Consider the following 18,146-nt stretch of genomic DNA (forward strand, 5'->3'; position numbering starts at 1 on the left):
TATAACAAGAATTTCATCTCCACTAGTTCTTCATAGCTGTGAGAAGAGAGTTGGTACTGCCTGGTGAGATCTGAGATGGGTGGATTAACATTCAGGGTGATGCAGGACAAAAGACTGGCAATTCTTAAATGGAAACTAGATCCTGGTGAGTTTTTTCATAAATAATCATCTGTCCTTCTAAAGAGATCTTATTAATCTCTAGCACCCTGAGCCCTCATCTGCATATCCCAGCGAGGTAAAATGGGGGAACCAGCGGGCAGATTCAGGCTGTACGGATAGGCGGCCAATTGACAGCACCTCCACTTGGTCCACAGGCCTCACTCTGCCTTAGACCATGAACTGCAAAAGGGGCACTGCCCCATCAGGCTCCTTGGGTATTTTGAGAGCTAGAAATCACCAGACAGATGCTAGCTCTCCACTTCACTTCATGCTATGTAGGCCTTGGGGCCTTGTTGGAGTCATGATTTATCTGTATGAGGAGAAGAGATTGTAGGTAAAATTTGTCAGGGTCAAGTGGCTTCTTAAGCAATATCATTCCTTACTGGAAAAGGGCCCAACTCTGAGCACCCATGGCATCAGTACGGTGTACCGAGACGGGGTCATGACAAGAAAGAGAGCACGTCATCTTCATGCTTTAGCATATCTTGCTGGCCACGAGCACAGAAGTCTATTCCTTAGCCCAAACCCACCCAGACAAAGCCGAGCCCTGGGCTGCCACCAAGGGCATCTGGGTGAAGCACAGCAGCAGCGTGTTTTCGAGGCCCGAATCCCAAGTGTGTCAGCTCTTTGCTGCCCTTTTCTGTCTCATCCACTGTCTGATTTGGCCTTTTTAGCCACATGGGCCAGGTGTGGCAGTCCTACTTTATCGTGATGTGCACAGTACTACTTAAACTGGGATGGCATTATCTACACATACAACTGAAAAATGTTACCATTTGTTTTCTTGTTTTGTAGAACTATCTTCCTTTTAATGACTTATATCTCCATGGATTTGATCAATATTGGGTGCTCAGAAACCAAAACAATCTCATTTCCCAATAACATTATAAATACAAGCCTTTTTTTTTTGGAATGTCTGTCACTGATTATTCCTTGCTAAACACCGGTATTATGCAATACCTAAAGATCAATTTAGTAATACTTGACCCAATCTCTTAAGGAGGGTTGGGGGTTGGAATTTTCTGAATGGTGATAGTCACTATTCCTATCAACAAGATTTCTGGAAGAACTCAATTTTAGAAACTGAATTCATGTGCAAGAGTGCAGCAAGTGATACAGTTTACACTTGGTCACAGTTTTCTCACTTTATGACATTAGTGTAACGGTTACAGGATAGAAACACACACATACACACATTTACATTCACATTCACACACAGTATAATTTTACTGATCCAGACAATACTTTTCAATAAAAAAAAAACAACAGAAGACTGTCGTTTGGCCACCCAGGCATGAAATCTACTTAAACCTGGAATATAAGAATACAATATTCTTCAAGTAAACAGCAACTGCACAGTGGTAACAATGTACATTAAGATTGACACATGCTGTCTTAAGAGATCCAGTAATAGCTAAAGACTAAAGAAAGTCAGAGATGTCACCCCCAAAAAGTCAATATGCTTTCTCTCTTCCATTCTGATTGTAATCCATTACTCAACAGAACAGCTATAGTCCAGAAGATAATAAATGTCCTCCTATGAAAACGCAGGACTAAGAAATTTGTAAGTGGCAATGAATTCTGCTCAATGCTTTGAAGTCTTCAAATTCTTCTTGTCGTATTAACAGAAAAATAAATATTTATGGTTATTTCAGTGTCAAATAGAGATATATGAAGAAATATTAAGGTTTCTAAAGTTGTATCATGGGCAATAATATAGAAAAAAAGGAGTCTCACTGGCATAGATCCACTGATTGTGTGTTCCATTGTTCTCATAAAAGTCTACCTCTCAGTTTTACTGAATTAGACAAATATAAATAACATAATATAAACACTGATACACATCTCACAGGACACAACACATTTTACAAAATATCTCTACTCAGTACTATTACTGTTGTAAAAATGGACATCTCTGATACTGTGGACAAATACATTTCACATTATAATGAAAGTTGTGGTTACAAAGGCATTACTCATTTGATGATATTTTTCTATGGGTACTTACACTTCAAATTGTGTAGCCAAAGGTTTCCCTCCTATTTCACTGAGACTTTGAAGGACCGTTCAGTCACTTAAGCAACAGGCTTTCTTCACGGTAAACCCCTGGAGAATGGAGTTTGAGTACCTAAACTATTAAAACGTTAGCGAACTGATAAATGATCATGGTGACAATCACCTTTTCACTGAGCATGGTAAACTTAAAAAAATATAACCGATGAGACAACAGACTCTTCTAGAGCTTGAGCTTTAAGGAAAAAAAAAAAAAAAAAAAAAGGATTTCTTTTCCTGTGCTGCCAGGGAGGCGTCAGGCTCACAGAGCCTCAGCAGACGTGTCTGTGGACACAGACATGGTTACCTTGGCGATCTTGACCGTGCTCTTGATGCAGCTCTCCGCGGCCCTGTGAACGCTGGCTGCATTGTTTGCGTGCTTGTGCAGGCAGTCCGAGTCCCCCATGCTGTTATCCAGAGGCTGTGCGGTGCCTTCACATGAGGGGAACATGCTCCGGAAAGCATGTCTCAGGTCCTTGCTCCTCAGAGCATAGATGATGGGGTTCACGGTGGAGTTCAGCAGGCAGAGCATACAGCAGAATGCAAACACCGTCTTAATGAGCTTGTTCATCTTCCCGAAGACGTCGTACACCATGATGGCAAGCAGAGGGCCCCAGCAGATGATCAACACCACCAGGATCAGGACCAGGGTCTTGGCCAGCCTAATGTCCATGCGGGCTTGGTCCGGCCGGGTCACCTGTACCTTGCCATCCTCGGACGTGTGGATGATGATGCTCTTCTGTGTGCCGCGCTGAATCATGCGGACGGCGTGGCTGTGGGCCTTCCAGAGGATGTACATGTACGCATACACGATGAACAGCAGCAGCACGCTGGTGACCCCGATCCAGAACATCAGGTAGGTTTCATCGATGAGTGGAAAAATGTCTGAGCAGACGGATTTCAGTTTCTTGCAGTTCCAGCCCAGGAGGGGCAGCACAGCGATCACGATGGCTATGGTCCACATCAGGCAAAATGCCACCACGGCTTTGGGCCTGGTGACGATCCTCTTATAGGCCAGGGGCCTGTGAATAGAAATGTACCTGTCGATGGCCGTGAGAAACAGGCTGCCCACGGAGGCAGTGAAGGAGGCTGTGACCCCGCCCAGTTTGAACAGAAACACGTTGTGGCTGTCTTTGCGGTGGAACACGTGGAAGTCGACGAAGCTGTAGACAAAGATGACGCTCCCCAGGAGGTCGGCCACCGCCAGGCTGCCGATGAAGTGGTAGGAAGGCCTGCAGCGGAGGCTGCGGGAGTGGAGGATGACGCAGAGCACCAGCAAGTTCTCCAGAACCGTGAAGGTGCCCAGCGTGAGGGACAGCACGGCGATGGCCAGCTGCTGGCTGGGGTTCAGGATCATGAAGCACTCCATGTCCATGAAGTTCTCCCCGCACTGGATGTTCTCCTCATTCTCCTTGTAGGATGAGAGAGACTTGTTGTAAAATTCTGTAATGTTCACCTGGTCTGCTGGGACCAACTGGGGGCTGTCTCCTGCAGTCATCTTTTCTTGGAAGGGACTTCCCCTAAAGGAAGTTAAAGGAAATTTCTGCGGGAAGTACCCTAATTTGGATGCCATGTCACCTTTGATGTCTTCGTACTGAATGTCATTCGAGCCCACGTAGAGGAGGTCTGTGGTGATGGTGCGGAAGGTAGTATCTGCAAGGCCATCTAGGATCGACTTCATAACCTCAGTCTTCAATTAGGCCAAACTCAAAATGACTGAGAAAGAGACCCGCAGGAGGGAATCCTAATAGAAGGGAAAACAAATGAGCTGAATGGTAAGAAAACCGGGAGAATGATAACAACAAAGAAACACACTGTAAACACTGCAAACATGTACCATCATGGTAATTCATTCCTGTCTCTGAACAAAGGTTAAGTCCTTGTCAGATTCAGTCAACAAAATGAGTCAGTCACTCAGAGAAAAGCACCCCGGAGTTGGGGGATGGAGTGGCACATACCAGAAACATACAATTCTTTCATTATTCAAGCTCTCTGGATTGAAGTCACTGTGTGAGTCCTGTATGGACCTCAGGGTGGACTTGGGGGCGATGTATGTATCACAGCCATGTCAGGAAGTGTTTGCCACCCGGCTTGGCTTCTATTGTCACATATACACAGCATGTTAATGCCGGGGGTGCTGGGAGAGCTGGTGTATTGCATGGCCCCTGCTCTTGAAGACTTTACCTTGTCAGACAGATAAGACCAAACGTAAGAGACAACTGAAGAACAAGACCATGCAGCATCAGGTGCTGCGTTGTGTGGTCTGTGTCTGCAAAGACGGAGGAGGCTGGTGGGAACAGGAGGCAGCTCCAGACCAGGGACGGAAGGTCTGCTCCACCAGGCAAGTTTCCCCACCCAGAAAAGGGGAGGTTTGGCCTGAGCTGTAGCTGAGACGAACTTCTGAAATGTCCACACCAGCCAAAACAAATGGTCACAAAGGCCACACGTGCACTGAGGCTTAGGGGAAGACTAAGATCTTCACCACTGGGAAGGGGCGAAGATGGAGGCTGCTTCCTGACAGCAGTGGCCACAAGGACCAGGGTGGGGACACAGCCTGCCAGGTGACAGGAGACAGGCCCAATGGCATCCCAAATTTCCATGCAAACAACCAAGCCCAAATTTGAAGGGCTCTTCAATTCTAAAGCTAAGCACTTTGGTTTTGTTTCAAAATAAACAGCCAGAGAACTGGTCTTACTTGTTTATAAATGTCTGTTTAAAATAGGGCTATTCATCTCTTTAGTTTGTTAACAAAAATTAGAAGTACAGAGTGATACCTCTAACAAAATAATCCTAAAAACCATTATTTATTAATTGTTGTTTGTTATTCCTAACATAGCACACTGTATGGGGGAGGGGGAAGATAGTCATTACCTTGGGACAAATTAAAAAGTGTTGGGTCCTTCTACTAGAATACAGAGATCCTACCTATCTGAATTAATAATTTGCTTATCAATGTATTAGTCATGTAACAAATTATGGAGCACCCACTATGTGCCAGGCACTGTACTAGACACTAGTGTCTTCACAGCATCAAGAGAGTCCCTGCCCACATGAAGTATCTGGTCTAGCAGGGAAGACAGACAGTTGACCCGTAATTAGGAGAAAGCATGGGGACAGCTAAGACTGGAGACACAGGAGGCTGTGGGAGCATCCAGGCTAGGAGGATGGAGGCTTCCCCAAGGAAAGGATGTTTATGCCAAGAATAGGTAGCATTAGTGTGGGTGGGACAGAACACAAATAAAAAATTTTAAAATTAATATCTTAAGTGTCATGATTTTCTAAAAGAGTAATTTGGAACAGGCATAAAGCGCTGAATGTGGCCACCTTCTCATCCCCTGCCACCTCCAGGTCCAGGCTCCCACCACTGCTCACCAGAGTCAGGGCACCTGCCTCCTCACCAGTATTCTTGCCTTTCTCTGGTCCTATTCCCTTTTGGTCACTTGCCACCAGCTGCTGGAGCGATCTTCACAAACGTATGGCTGAGTGACTCCCCTATGTCCCCCTCTTTGCCCTCAAGGACAAATACAAACTTTCAGGCAGTTTCCCATTCAGGCCCATGCTCTCCAGACACACACGCAGCTCTTGTCTTCGCCCCCATGTTCCCGCCCAGCCGAGTGCCTTTCCAATTCTGACCCTCGCTGTCCTCCCCAACCCTCTCCACATTCTGCTCTGCCAAAACAGGAAAGCTTTCCACCTCCCACCAACACACCTACAGGATGAAGTCCCGTAAAAAGCCTTCTGTGATCCAGCCCCTACGTATCGCTTCAACGCTCCTCTCGCCATCCCAGCCTTACCACTTGGGCTGTACGAGACGGATCCCAGTTCCATAAACACACCAAACATTGCTCTCACCTTGATGCCTTTGCTCCCACTGCCCTTACACTCCTCTGCCCAAACACCCTTTCTCTCCTTCTGCCTGGGCAACTTCTCCCCATCAGTTCGCTGTCATGACTTCCCGTAGCTTCCTGCTTCTCATGGGGATGAAGTACCCTTTGTGAGGCTCCCAGAATACCCAGATAGAGTACTTAATGGCACTTACTCAATTTTCTAACATTTCTCTGTGTTTGCATCTGTTCTTCAATACATATTGTTAGCATCATTACTTAGTACTACAGCTCTTTGTTATATACTATATACTAATTATATTTCAAGAATATATCATATATACTAATTATTATTATATTACTAATTATATCTCAAGAGTAGTCATTGCCTTAATCAAATCAAAGCCTGCTTATTCAATTTCATTTTTTGTCTCAGCACTGTATACATGAATGAAACAGAAGATACATACATGGGTGAGGGGTGGGAACCTCTATTGAATGTCTATTATACTCATGAATTTGAGAAACTTTACATATATTCTATCACTAAATTGTCATGGCAATCTTATCAGGTGCTTATTTATAATTCCCATTTCACAGATGAGGGAACGGAGGCCATTAAATGTTAAGTAAATTGCCCAGAATATGACAAATTTGCAAGGAATCCATGTTTCTCAGACTCCAGAGTGTTTTTAGATGTTGTGTGCTGTGTTAAGGATTAACAGTAATTAGATTAAAGCCATTTTGCATCTTATATTATATTCGAGTCTTCTAGCCTCTTAAAAACATAAATTAAGGCATTTTGCCAATAGTAATTAAGACTACCTCCTACTATATCACTATTTCCTATCCCAGCCCGTCTAACTAAATCTGCCTACGTGCACGGCCCCAAGGATTAAAATTTTAGTCAGTATTTGGAAGAGCTATAAAGCTTCTTCAGTAAAGACAAAGGATCACAGACCTTATTTCAGTAATGCAAAAACGTGTTCCTGTGATTTACTCTATATTAAGATCATCACATATGTGATCAGAATTTCCCATTCTAATGCAACCAAACACTTTCATTAAAACAAACTAGCTTGTTAAAATCTAAGCCAGGGCATGGTGTGGTTATAAGATAATAGAGCAATTTCTGCCCGATATAAGCCGAATTAATTAAATAATACAGAAAAATACATGGATTTTGTGTAGTTCAAGGATCTTAGTAATGTCAAAATACCACTGTGCACATGCTATTTTAACAGTTAATAGGACCATGGCAAGAAGACTGTTCTCTGCATTTTAATAATTCTTTTCTTTTTTTCCACATTTGGATCATTACAGTAATTTTCATATTATTTTTTGCATCGACAATTTTCTTTGAGAGTTTATTAATAATGTAGCTTAGGTTTTGGGGATGTGGCTGCCATTAATTTTGTTTTTGTTTGCCACTCAGAAAATCATAATTGGAAATTTCTAGCAAGATGTGTAGATGCACCTATTGAAGAAGCAGTTGGTTTTTATTATCGTCAAAGAATGACTGAATGACACTTAAGGGAATTTTCCTAGAAGTTTGCTTTTAAAAAGATAGCCAACATATTCTAACAATTTAAGCTATATAAATCATTCCTTCATAGTATCAACAATAAAAATATTTTAATGTGTGTAATCTATTATTTTTTAAAATCACTTCAATTTTTAGAGTAACATCAACTACTTCTTTTATCCATCTCTCTACATGCAAACCTGTCTCTCCATCAAAAAAATCCCCCATATATTTCAAATACCGGTTTATGGTATCATCAAAGCAATTTTATGGGTATGGAAGCTGCATAGTTTTTCTTAAAAAATGTTTATCCAGAGTCCACATCTTTATTTCTATTATGTAACGATTAAGGGTATAAAACATCCATGTTTCTGATTAGGCTGAGCATGGAGTAAGTCCTCAAAACAAAACTTCAAATAGAATTAGAGCCATTTCTACATAAGTATAATTTAATAGCAGTTATTTTAGTCTTAGCCCCACTGAAGACCTTCTTTGTTTTAGAGAGATGTTTCAATAACTTAAGTATGTATCACTTGCATCTGGAGTCAAAATCTTTGTGGTTCTGGCCTGCGTAGCATGTCTGGTGGAATAGACAGTAGCCTGGTATTTGCTCCTTGCAGGATGTCATGTCCAGGAAAGCAGCAAATCCTCTAGAAACATCAGAAAGACTGTGACTCCCTGATACAGTTATAGACTGTACTGGCCCACCACACTTTTTCTCTAATATTCTAAGTTTATTATTGCTTTGAAGAGAAAATGCCAAGGTCATAGTGTTTAAATTGATGAGAGTCTACAAATGTCAAATGCATGAGTTCCAGGCCCTTGCTTAACTTTGTTGTTTTCCTTACGTTGTTGGTCGTGTGTTGTTCTGCTTTGCTGGACTCATAAAAGAGCCTTATGAAAAGGTTCAAGAGAATGAAAGTCCCAGTGGATATGTGTTTGTTATTTTCCATTCATTTCTCGGAACAAGTCTGGTTTCTACTAATTTGATCAAGAAAAATACCTTGCTAATGCATTTCTCTAAAGTTAGTAGGGAAAATTTTAGTTGACTCTTATAACTACATTATGTCTCAGTCATACGTCTAATACACATGGCAGATCTCACGGGCCAATATTATAACTGGATGAAAAATGTTTCTATTCCAGTTGAAGGGGCAATGAGTCTTTTCTAACTCTCACCTAATCATTACAGTTTTGGAATTATTAGCATAGTTTGGTCACTTTTTGCATCATCTTCTATAGCAAAGTGAAATGAAGAATTGACTTAATTATCCTAAGAATTCAGAAAAAAATATAGGATCTTTCTTCCTTGTATTAACATCAGTTTCTTCTCCTACATATAAAAGAAAATTCCATTAAGCTGGTAATGCTCGGTTGGCTTTCAAACTTTCATTCTTCATACATTTTATAATGTAAAATAGTTATTTAATACATCATTTCTGTGGTCTATTCTTTACTAACAATGTGAGTGTTAGATTTTTCATAAAAATATATCAATTAATATGAATTAAAGAAATTAAGACACTTAGGAGGCTATATTTCTGTTCAAATTCAATGTGAAATACACTATTTAACATTTAAAGGCTTGTTAAGACTTAATTTCAGGACTCAAGAAAATGATGCCTTGAAATTACACCATCTTAGGCTCTATTTGGGGATGCTGCTATAAAAAAAAAGCCTGTTGCAAAGATGAATTAATGCTACAAATGAAATCATTTGTTGACTTATGTAACAAATTCCATTTACTATTTAATTTTGATGTTCTGATTAGATATTCGATGTTTCCTCCTACTAAGTGCCTTGGCCTTTTTCTTGAGAGAGATACCTTTTCTACATAGTCTGCAAAGAAGGCAATTATTAAAGTGGGCTTCCCCTAACAGAGAACATGCAAAGTTTTCAATTAAGTAAAAGCCATGGTCCATATACAAAATACTCTACGAGATTGTCTTTATCTTGTATATAAGATTTGGCAATTAAAAGTAGAAAGCGATATATTATCCTGGTCCACAAAATATGTAGAACCCATAAACAAGTGCTTATCTGTCCAGTTCATGACCAAGGATTCCATAGCAATAGTTAAAAGTATGTTCCATGATATCCAACTGCGCAGCATGGCCTTCACAACTTTTTCTTCATTCCTCTATCAGTGAAGGGGTATTTTCTCTTTCAATCCATGAATGCGCAAATTAAGCCCAACTAAAAGCCAATTCTTATTTCTCCAGGTTCAAATCTGAGAGAATCCGGGTGAGTAAATGTGCAATAGAGAAAATCCTAATTCCCAAATATTTTCAACTAGGAAATATTTGAATGTGTATTATGTGCCAGCCATCATGCTAAGTGTATATATTTTTCCTTAATATTTACATATTATGGTGCTATTACAATCCCCATTCTACACACAAGAAAACTGACAGAGAGGTAAAAAGTGCTTTGCTGGGGGTCTCCAACTAGAGGGGGAGGGTACGAACTTCCATCCAGGTCTGCATTGCCCAAAGGCCCTGCTCTTAACACGGAGGTCTAAGAACCATTTAATAAGATGCCCTTTCTTTCATTTCCAGGGAGGGAGAAGAGTTGGTTTCAGGGAAAGAGGTCATAAACAGTACATGATAATTTTACACACTGAACAGCTAAAATCTGAAGGAATTTGTTGACAGCAAAACGGCTGTTTATAGCACTTGAAAATCATCCTTGCCCTATGATCTTCAAGAACAGAGTACAACAGTGAACCATAAGCTGTAAGTCCTAACCTTGCATTAGCATCTTGTTTGCAGTAACTATTGGCAAATAATAAATAAAGTCTAAGTCATCTTTGCCACTGTTTTTTTTAAATAAGAGAAGGCTTTTTTTTTTTTTTTTGCTTCAGTAGTCAAGTGTCAGGATTGTAGATGGTAATGACACTTTCTGCAACACCAGTGAGATATGAAGAGGTCACCTTCTTTAGGTATGAATGAGACATGATGGTTGTTTGTAAACAAAAGCATGAAACATCCATTCTTTACGTGGAGAAATTCAAGCTCCCTCAAAATCACTCAGCTTCCCACCATGAGCGTTGTGTTTTTCTTAGATCCAGAGGGAAGAAGACTCTCTGTGGCCAGTTCCTAAGTTCTTGGTGGGAATCAAGGTAGACAAATCACATAAACCTTAGCAAGGCTCCAACAAATGAGTGATTGTTATAGACACCCAGTGTCCAAAGGGCATAAAGCTGTATTACTACAGCAATGTGGCTGATGGATATAAAGTTACAGGTCTTCATATGCTTCATGTAATACATTTTTATTGGGCATGTATTCTGTGCCTAGCCCTGTAGACATTATGTTCCAAGCCATGAACATTTTCTGTAATATATGACCTCTGAAGTATATCCATGTTTCTTTCACACCTGTGTAATAGAGGTGGGCCAGGTCAAGGAAACAAGGGAAATGATTCTCTATTCTACCCCACCCTATCAAATAAAGCCCATCCATCTGTCCTTCCTCTCCCACAGATGAAAGAATAGATAGGATATGAAGACATATAATAGGAATATATTTAATATTGGGCTGTGTAAATCCTCTTCTATATATGCTTTGAGGTTTTCTCCCAGGAGAGATGATGGGCAATGCTGAGCCATCCTGCAGCATGAACCCCGTCATGCCATGAACCCTTCAGACCATGAACACCTTGAGAGCTGGGATCCATCTTATATGGCTTTGTAGGTCCTCTGTTTGGCACAGTGGCTGGCACAGAGTAGGTACTCAATATGTTTATTAAATAAACATTGGCATGAGTTGGCAACATCACAGATCCAATTTAATGGAATGGCTTTTAACTATGGACAGTTTTCCGTAGCATAAAGCCAGGTGATCATTATAGCATTAAACCTGAGTCTTGGTCTCAAACAAACAATAACCTGAAAAAGTGCCCAAGTGTAAAAATTACATAAAATGCATCAACAATTATTTACCCCAGGATCTTTTATCTCAGTATCAAATAGAAGTTATACTGATGGCAAGTGCAAGATATGGAAAAAGATTAGGTATTTACTTTTTATTCTGAACCTTGTTCAGCCTGAGTATGTGTTATGAACCACAATGTTTAGCCACATAACAATGATATATAAAGAGACTTTTTGCGATTTTTGTGACACGCACAAGCTTGAATAAATCCTAATTATATGCTGTTGACAGACCTTTAAAGATAACATATGAAATTTTTATTATAATGGACTTTTTTCTTCCCTCAAATGCACATTAATATGCATTGATCTTTCCCATATAGATTTCTCTATTTGCAAGTGTGTTTTCAAAACAACTTATCAAGAGAAGTTATATGAAAATTCAGCCACTAGATGGAGTGGCTTTTATAAGCCCTTAGGAATCAATCTGTTATTCCATTCAGTGGACATAGTTCTTGCTTTGGTTGAGCAACTTCTCCTCCTGCTACAACATTTTATGCTACAACTGAATTAATTAAAATATAAATAAGAAAGTATGTTATGGAGGGTTAAAATGGGTTATTACTACTGCCTACAAAAGCCAAATTTCTAATTACTTTTCTGAGGCAAAAGGGCATTGGGTAAATTTAATATATTGATAAAAATTAATTGTGAATATTGGGAATTCTGCCTTAAGAAAGTAATTAAGAATGAGCAAAGGAAAGTAGCTCTACTGGAAATAAATATGTTTATACTGAGAGATTTTAAAAGTAAAAGGGGAGGTCTCAGGAGCCTAAAATCAATTCTAATAACAAACTCAACTAATTTCTATTTTATGAAATATTTGGCTTTCCAATTTCCAAATATAGAATTACTAACACAGGTCATAACTGTGTGATGAAAAAGAATGAAAGATTATTCTCTTATTACAGGGACTAAAATGGATATTTCACAAGAGAAGTGAATATAGGTTCGAATACTCACACAAATTAAGGACACAGTGGCTTTCTAAATAGTTCAATTTCCTTCCTATCATTCTCTCACTAAAATAAAGATGTTTTATTATTGTGTAAACCCAGGGTTTACTTCAAACATGATTTTAAAAACTAGGTACTTATGTATCACCTACTTTAGCTGAAATGTTGAGAAAATCTTCAGTGTGTGTTAACAATGCAAGACATAAACAGAAAAATGTTCTTTCAAGATGCAAATAATTACATACAAACCGAACTGGAAGAATGAGGTTTCAGTAGCAATGCAAAATATGCTTTGGAAATATAGTTGTGATTAAGAAGCAAGCCTGCAAACTGGATACAAGTGCAGAATTTTTATGTCATTGAAACCATGAAGTAGTTCTACTATATTCATTCAAGGTCAAACTCTTCTTAGGGTTTGTGTGATACATTATGAGATCCTGAGGAACTGGAATGTTTAGAAAAAGTGATGTGAAGATAAAGAAGTAGTAAATAAGCTAGGTGCATATGGGCTGGAAATTCTAGTGTACATCCTCAAGAGCAGTCCGAGAGGTCACATAGCGGTTTATAAGGGCATGCAGGGTTACTCTACAGGTATGTGGCTCTCAAAGCGTGGTCTCCCAAGCAGCAGCGCATTGGAAAACTTATGAGAAATACAAATTTTCAGGCTCCAGATCAGATTTATGGAATCAGAAGCTCTAGGTTTGGGGTGCACCTGTGTTTTTAACAAGGCCTCCTAGGAGACTCCAACACACTCGGAAGTTTAAGAACCACTATTAAAGATTATAGAGACCTATGAAAAAGACCAAATGAGGTGGGGAGGAATAAAGTTAACTTTTAAGAAGAATTGAGGTTAGATAAGAAGAAGGAATATTCTGTGAGTATAGGTTTTTAGATCACTGAAACAGATTGCCAAGGGAGCCTGCTCATTTTAAAGTAGCCTTCCACGGAAGATCTTTAAAACCAAGGTATTCTGATTTGGCTGGACAAGAATAATGCACCCTAGCCAGAAAAATAAGCATAAGGAGTGGGGAATCTCTCAAGGTTTTCCAGTCTACAGTTCAGTTTTCAGTTCAGTTCAGGGCATCTCTGGACTTCTTCAGGAAACTTGTTTCATATTTTGTCTGGTAAAGGAAAGCGGCTTCAAAATGTAATGTATTCTGACACAGTCTGTAGCCATAAATTAAGAACACTATACCATTTTCTCCTAATTCTGTTACAAAGTCAAGGCAAAGCTTTATAGGACTGCTAAGCCACTGCTTTCAATACCACTATGAAGGAACCCACGATTACTGAGCATAACAGAACAGAAAACAAGTAAAAGTAATTAACATTTCGGCTTATTTCTTTTAAGCTGGAAATATTGCTGTTTCTGTTCTTCTTTTCCCCAAAACTATAAAACAATATATCACAAGAGATGAACCCATACAATGACAAACTAAAACGGAAATTTTGCAGTCAGCCCCACTAATACAAATCCACTGCAAATTATCTTACAAAATCACTCTGGTAATTATACAATTTATATTACTTACAGTTGGAATCTTTAAAAAATACCTAAAAGTTACAAATACATAGAAATGTATCACAAAGCACTTAAATGTATGACTCTGGGCAAACTGTTCCCTCTCTAATTATTTCATCAATAAAAAATGGATCACAGATTACTCATAATTAGTTACCTTAGTTGAGGACTAAAAATCATTCAAAGGTTTCCCCTTTTTTATTTGTAAGAAGTTCGACGTCATTTCCAAAAGTAGCATATATCTTGGAAAGTCAAACGTTCACGTATGCAGAGATAAAGAATTCTCTGGACAACCCACCGCTTAGCTTCCTTTAGTTATATGTTAAATTGTCCAGCTTTTCTTCTTCTCATATACATACTGCTTGCTCACCACAACTTGTATAAAAGCTAGAGAAAAAATATACAAATTCTGGTACCAATATATTTAAATTAGTTGAAAATCTGATCCATTTAATCAGCCACTATGGAATAAACCCAAATACTCAGATCACAGTGACATTAAATTAAGTCCTTCTTATAAAGAATAAATAAATTTGATTGATTAAATACAGATGAGTTAAAATCAAACAAAAGTGACAAATGCATACTATCTAAATAATCATTTTTTGGGAGATCAATGATATTGGTTTACTTGCTATATTAAAAACATCAGTTTTAGCCTCTTGACCAACAGAAATCAATGTTATGAAATTACCTAGTACAAATGTCCATCTAAGTAGAAATGTATTTAAAACAAACTTTAACTTTTTTTAAAAAAAAAGCATGTTAGAATTTATCACCAGCTGGAATATAACACTCCTTATAACTTAACTCAATTTGCAGAGCTCATATTGATTCCAATTTTCTTTTCTAAAGATAGTAGTCTAAAAGAATGGATGAAGAAATGATGAAGGAAAGAGGAGAACCCTCCCATTTAAACATAAACTTTGAAAAACATAACTTCCTAATTACATTGTATTTTAATTGTATTTAAATATACTATAGACATACACAGTTTGTGAAAGCATTTGTCAGTATACTAAACTACCACAACAGATTGCCTGGCACATCTTTGAAAAATGCCTCTGCTTTTCTTTAAAAAGCAATAGCATGGAATTTGCTAGTAGGAAAAAAAATAGATATTATATTATCAAATTTAGGAAACTATACTGCACTTTATCTCCTGAAATTAAAAAAAATTAAAAATGCTATTCAGAACTGATAATGGTAGTAAGGAATCAAGCCAAAGATATCAAATTTCTATTCAATGAATCCAAACTCTACACAATCAAGAATCCAAAGAAGAGTGAAAAAATAAGGCATTAAATAATAAAATGTTGTACTCTTAAGGAAAAATTATTTTGTCAATTGTGTTAGGAGACAAGGGAACTTAAACCCCTTCTTACATTCAAAGAATGCAAAATCTACTTTAGGAAACTTATTCAAAAATATAGAATAGAATGCCATAGCACAACGGGTTCAAAAAGAGTTGGCTAAAAAACAATGATGCCCATCTAACCAGTCTCAACTCACATGTTAAAAAACAAAAGAAAACAAAACAAAGAAAGAAAAAACTCTGAAAGCTTTCCTAAAGTGAAGGTATGAAAATTTCTCCAGCTGGGGCTAAAACAGAATTCATAGTATTATGCTCCAGTGGCGCAATCGGTTAGCGCGCGGTACTTATACAGCAGAATTCATAGTATTTCCAGAACAACAGCGATGACTCTGCCAGGCCCAGTTGCTCAGGTTTGGGGAGTAAACAGTTCTTCCCTCAAAAGCCCATACAAACACATCTATGAACCTCAAGAACTCCATGGCTACTACATTATTAAATTAACCTGTCCAAGTGAAACTTTTAAATTAGAGGCTATCCCAACATTATTAATCTATATGGAAAATACTTCAAATATACAGAAAACATCAGGGAAAACTAGATCAAGAATATATTTGTACATGCTATTAACTGTCCTAGCAAAAGTATTATAATGAAATGTACTGTATTTCCCCATGAGGCAACCTATTTAGTGAAGAAATATGACCCAGGAAAGCTTTTAGTAAATATTTTATGTTAAGAACTAGAGGTAATCACACTGATTACTTTATGTAATGGCTTTGACCTATTATTACTGATGTGTCATAAACATATCTATTGTCCATGTGGGCAAGTTTGAGATAGAAGTTCATCTAACATCAGTTTGAATAGTAGCAAGAACAGTTATAGGGTCTACTAAAAACAACCTGGCTTTCCTCACCCCCTTAACAAATTTCCTAAAGTTTTAACTTACTTGTGATAGCATTATAATGTGTTATACATAACATAAATATCTTGATATGCATTTTGTGATACGGTAATAACCTTCTATATTTTCTTCCAACTTGCATAGCTCTAATTTCCAAAAATAACAAATAACTAGCAAGACTAGTAAAAACTATCTTAAACTCATCAGTGTTTATAATAAAACTATAATCGAATGTACTCATCCTGGCATATTTGCAAGATTCTTAGAACACATGGGGCTGGAATGGATTTCCACTTATCCTGGGAAACAAGAACAGCCTTGTTTTGATTCAAGGTGAATACTTCCTTTAGCCTCGAGTCTTCAGTGTCCACCTGCATAGCTGCTCGGACATTCCCCCAAATTTGTAGTATTTATTTAAAATCAGAATTATATGTTTAAATGTACAAGGCTGATTATCTAAATTTTTATTTCAGTCATGATCCTCATTTGTGGAAAAGTTTGTTTATGGATGCATATAAAGGTGCATTTATACATCCAGTTGTTTAAATTTATACAGCATATAATGTGATATTATATATATATATTCTGCATGACATTTATTATTTCTTTTAGTCCAGAAAATATTTTGGAGGAATCTGAGTTGATCTATGTTATATAGTTAATCCAATCTAATCTAAGAATATACAGATAAGTGAATTAAATGATTATTAAATGATTATCAAACCATTAAATAATAATTCCGTGGCAAAGTGTTGAATTCCCCAGGCCCCTAAAACAGCATTCCTGAAGTTATAATACAAAGTTACCATTTTTATGAGAAAAGATTAGAAAAGAACTGGAGAATCAGAGGGCAAATTATGAAGTTAAAATTTTGCCAATACAAAGTATAGGAATTGATTTTGATCCCCTCTTATTAAGTTCTCTAACAACCTTAAGTCAATGAGAGAAAAATCAGCAGAGCTGGCTATTTCTCTAAATATACATATGCAATAGGTAAACCTGGTCCTAGCGCAGTCTTTCAAACAATGTTGGGTCCAGGTTGCTTCAGAGTCAAAAGCAGAATTATAAATAATTTAAAACCAAAGGCTCGTTTCACTCTAACTATTTGTCAGTTCAATTAGAAAATGATGAATACAAAAATAGAAGAGTCAGACTTACACTGGTGGAGATATGGCATCCTTTTTAGCAGGGAATGAAAGCTCTCATCTGTGTTCTTTATGCAACTGAGCTAACATAATTATCCCAAGAATACCAGGCAGCAACCTAAAGGACAGGCTCCATTCTTATTAACCAAATTCAAGAAGCTATAACCAAATCTCATTTTGCTAATTATGCCTTGTTAGGTATTTCCAAATTCAATTTGTTACTCTTTTTTGCAGTATTCCTAGATAGGTAGCTATGGGAAATAATCCTATTCCTTATAAGGCCAACTGTTTTCTGGTAAGAAACATTTGGTAAGCGTGGTGAACTATAAACTGCTATTATAAGTTCCATTTCATAATAGTTTATTCTTATACAGCAAAGTATTCCAATTCTAATTCCAAATACTAATATGCAAGACAACCAAAGGAACCTGTCTAAATTTTCTGGTGGTTAATGTTAATTCTGAGTCAAAGCAAAGAAGAATGTCACAGGATTGTTTTGAAAGAGTTCCTCAGGCTTTGCCTTAGTAATTAATAAGCTGACACTGCATACTAAACACTTAGCAACACAATCAATGGGGCTGGTTCCTTCTTGAGAAAATAGGTAAACCGATTCAAGGAGTTTTCTTTTGCAATAGACTGTAATATGCCACAAATATAGTGGTTCTTTTGGAGAATTTCATTCCCAGCAGTTTCATCTTGGTAACATTTAACAATTTCACTATTTTAACATTTTGAAATGCCAAAAAGAACACACTGATCCTGCAGCTAGGCTTATTAGAGAAGAGTAATCTCACTGGCAAGACAGAGAGG

The 18,146-nt window shown here is 38.0% G+C and overlaps 1 protein-coding gene across 2 annotated transcripts; it reads right to left on the reverse strand.

Moving 5' to 3' along the window:
* Nucleotides 1-2,446: 2,446 nt before the first annotated feature.
* Nucleotides 2,447-17,416, reverse strand: CNR1 (cannabinoid receptor 1). 2 transcript variants are annotated; one of them, XM_045542277.1, is made up of 2 exons: nucleotides 17,350-17,416; nucleotides 2,447-3,955 (listed from the first exon to the last, which is right to left on the reverse strand). In XM_045542277.1, the coding sequence occupies exon 2, from the start codon at nucleotides 3,890-3,892 to the stop codon at nucleotides 2,474-2,476; it is 1,419 nt and encodes a 472-aa protein (XP_045398233.1). In that variant the 5' UTR covers nucleotides 3,893-3,955; nucleotides 17,350-17,416; the 3' UTR covers nucleotides 2,447-2,473. The 2 variants fall into 2 exon arrangements, with proteins under 2 accessions (XP_045398233.1, XP_045398234.1); XM_045542278.1 differs by lacking the exon at nucleotides 17,350-17,416 and having other exon boundaries at nucleotides 2,474-3,622; nucleotides 3,790-3,892.
* Between the last annotated feature and the right edge of the window lie 730 nt (nucleotides 17,417-18,146).

Source organism: Lemur catta, chromosome 2 (assembly GCF_020740605.2).
Source record: "Lemur catta isolate mLemCat1 chromosome 2, mLemCat1.pri, whole genome shotgun sequence".
In the NCBI taxonomy this organism is placed as follows: Eukaryota; Metazoa; Chordata; class Mammalia; order Primates; family Lemuridae; genus Lemur; species Lemur catta.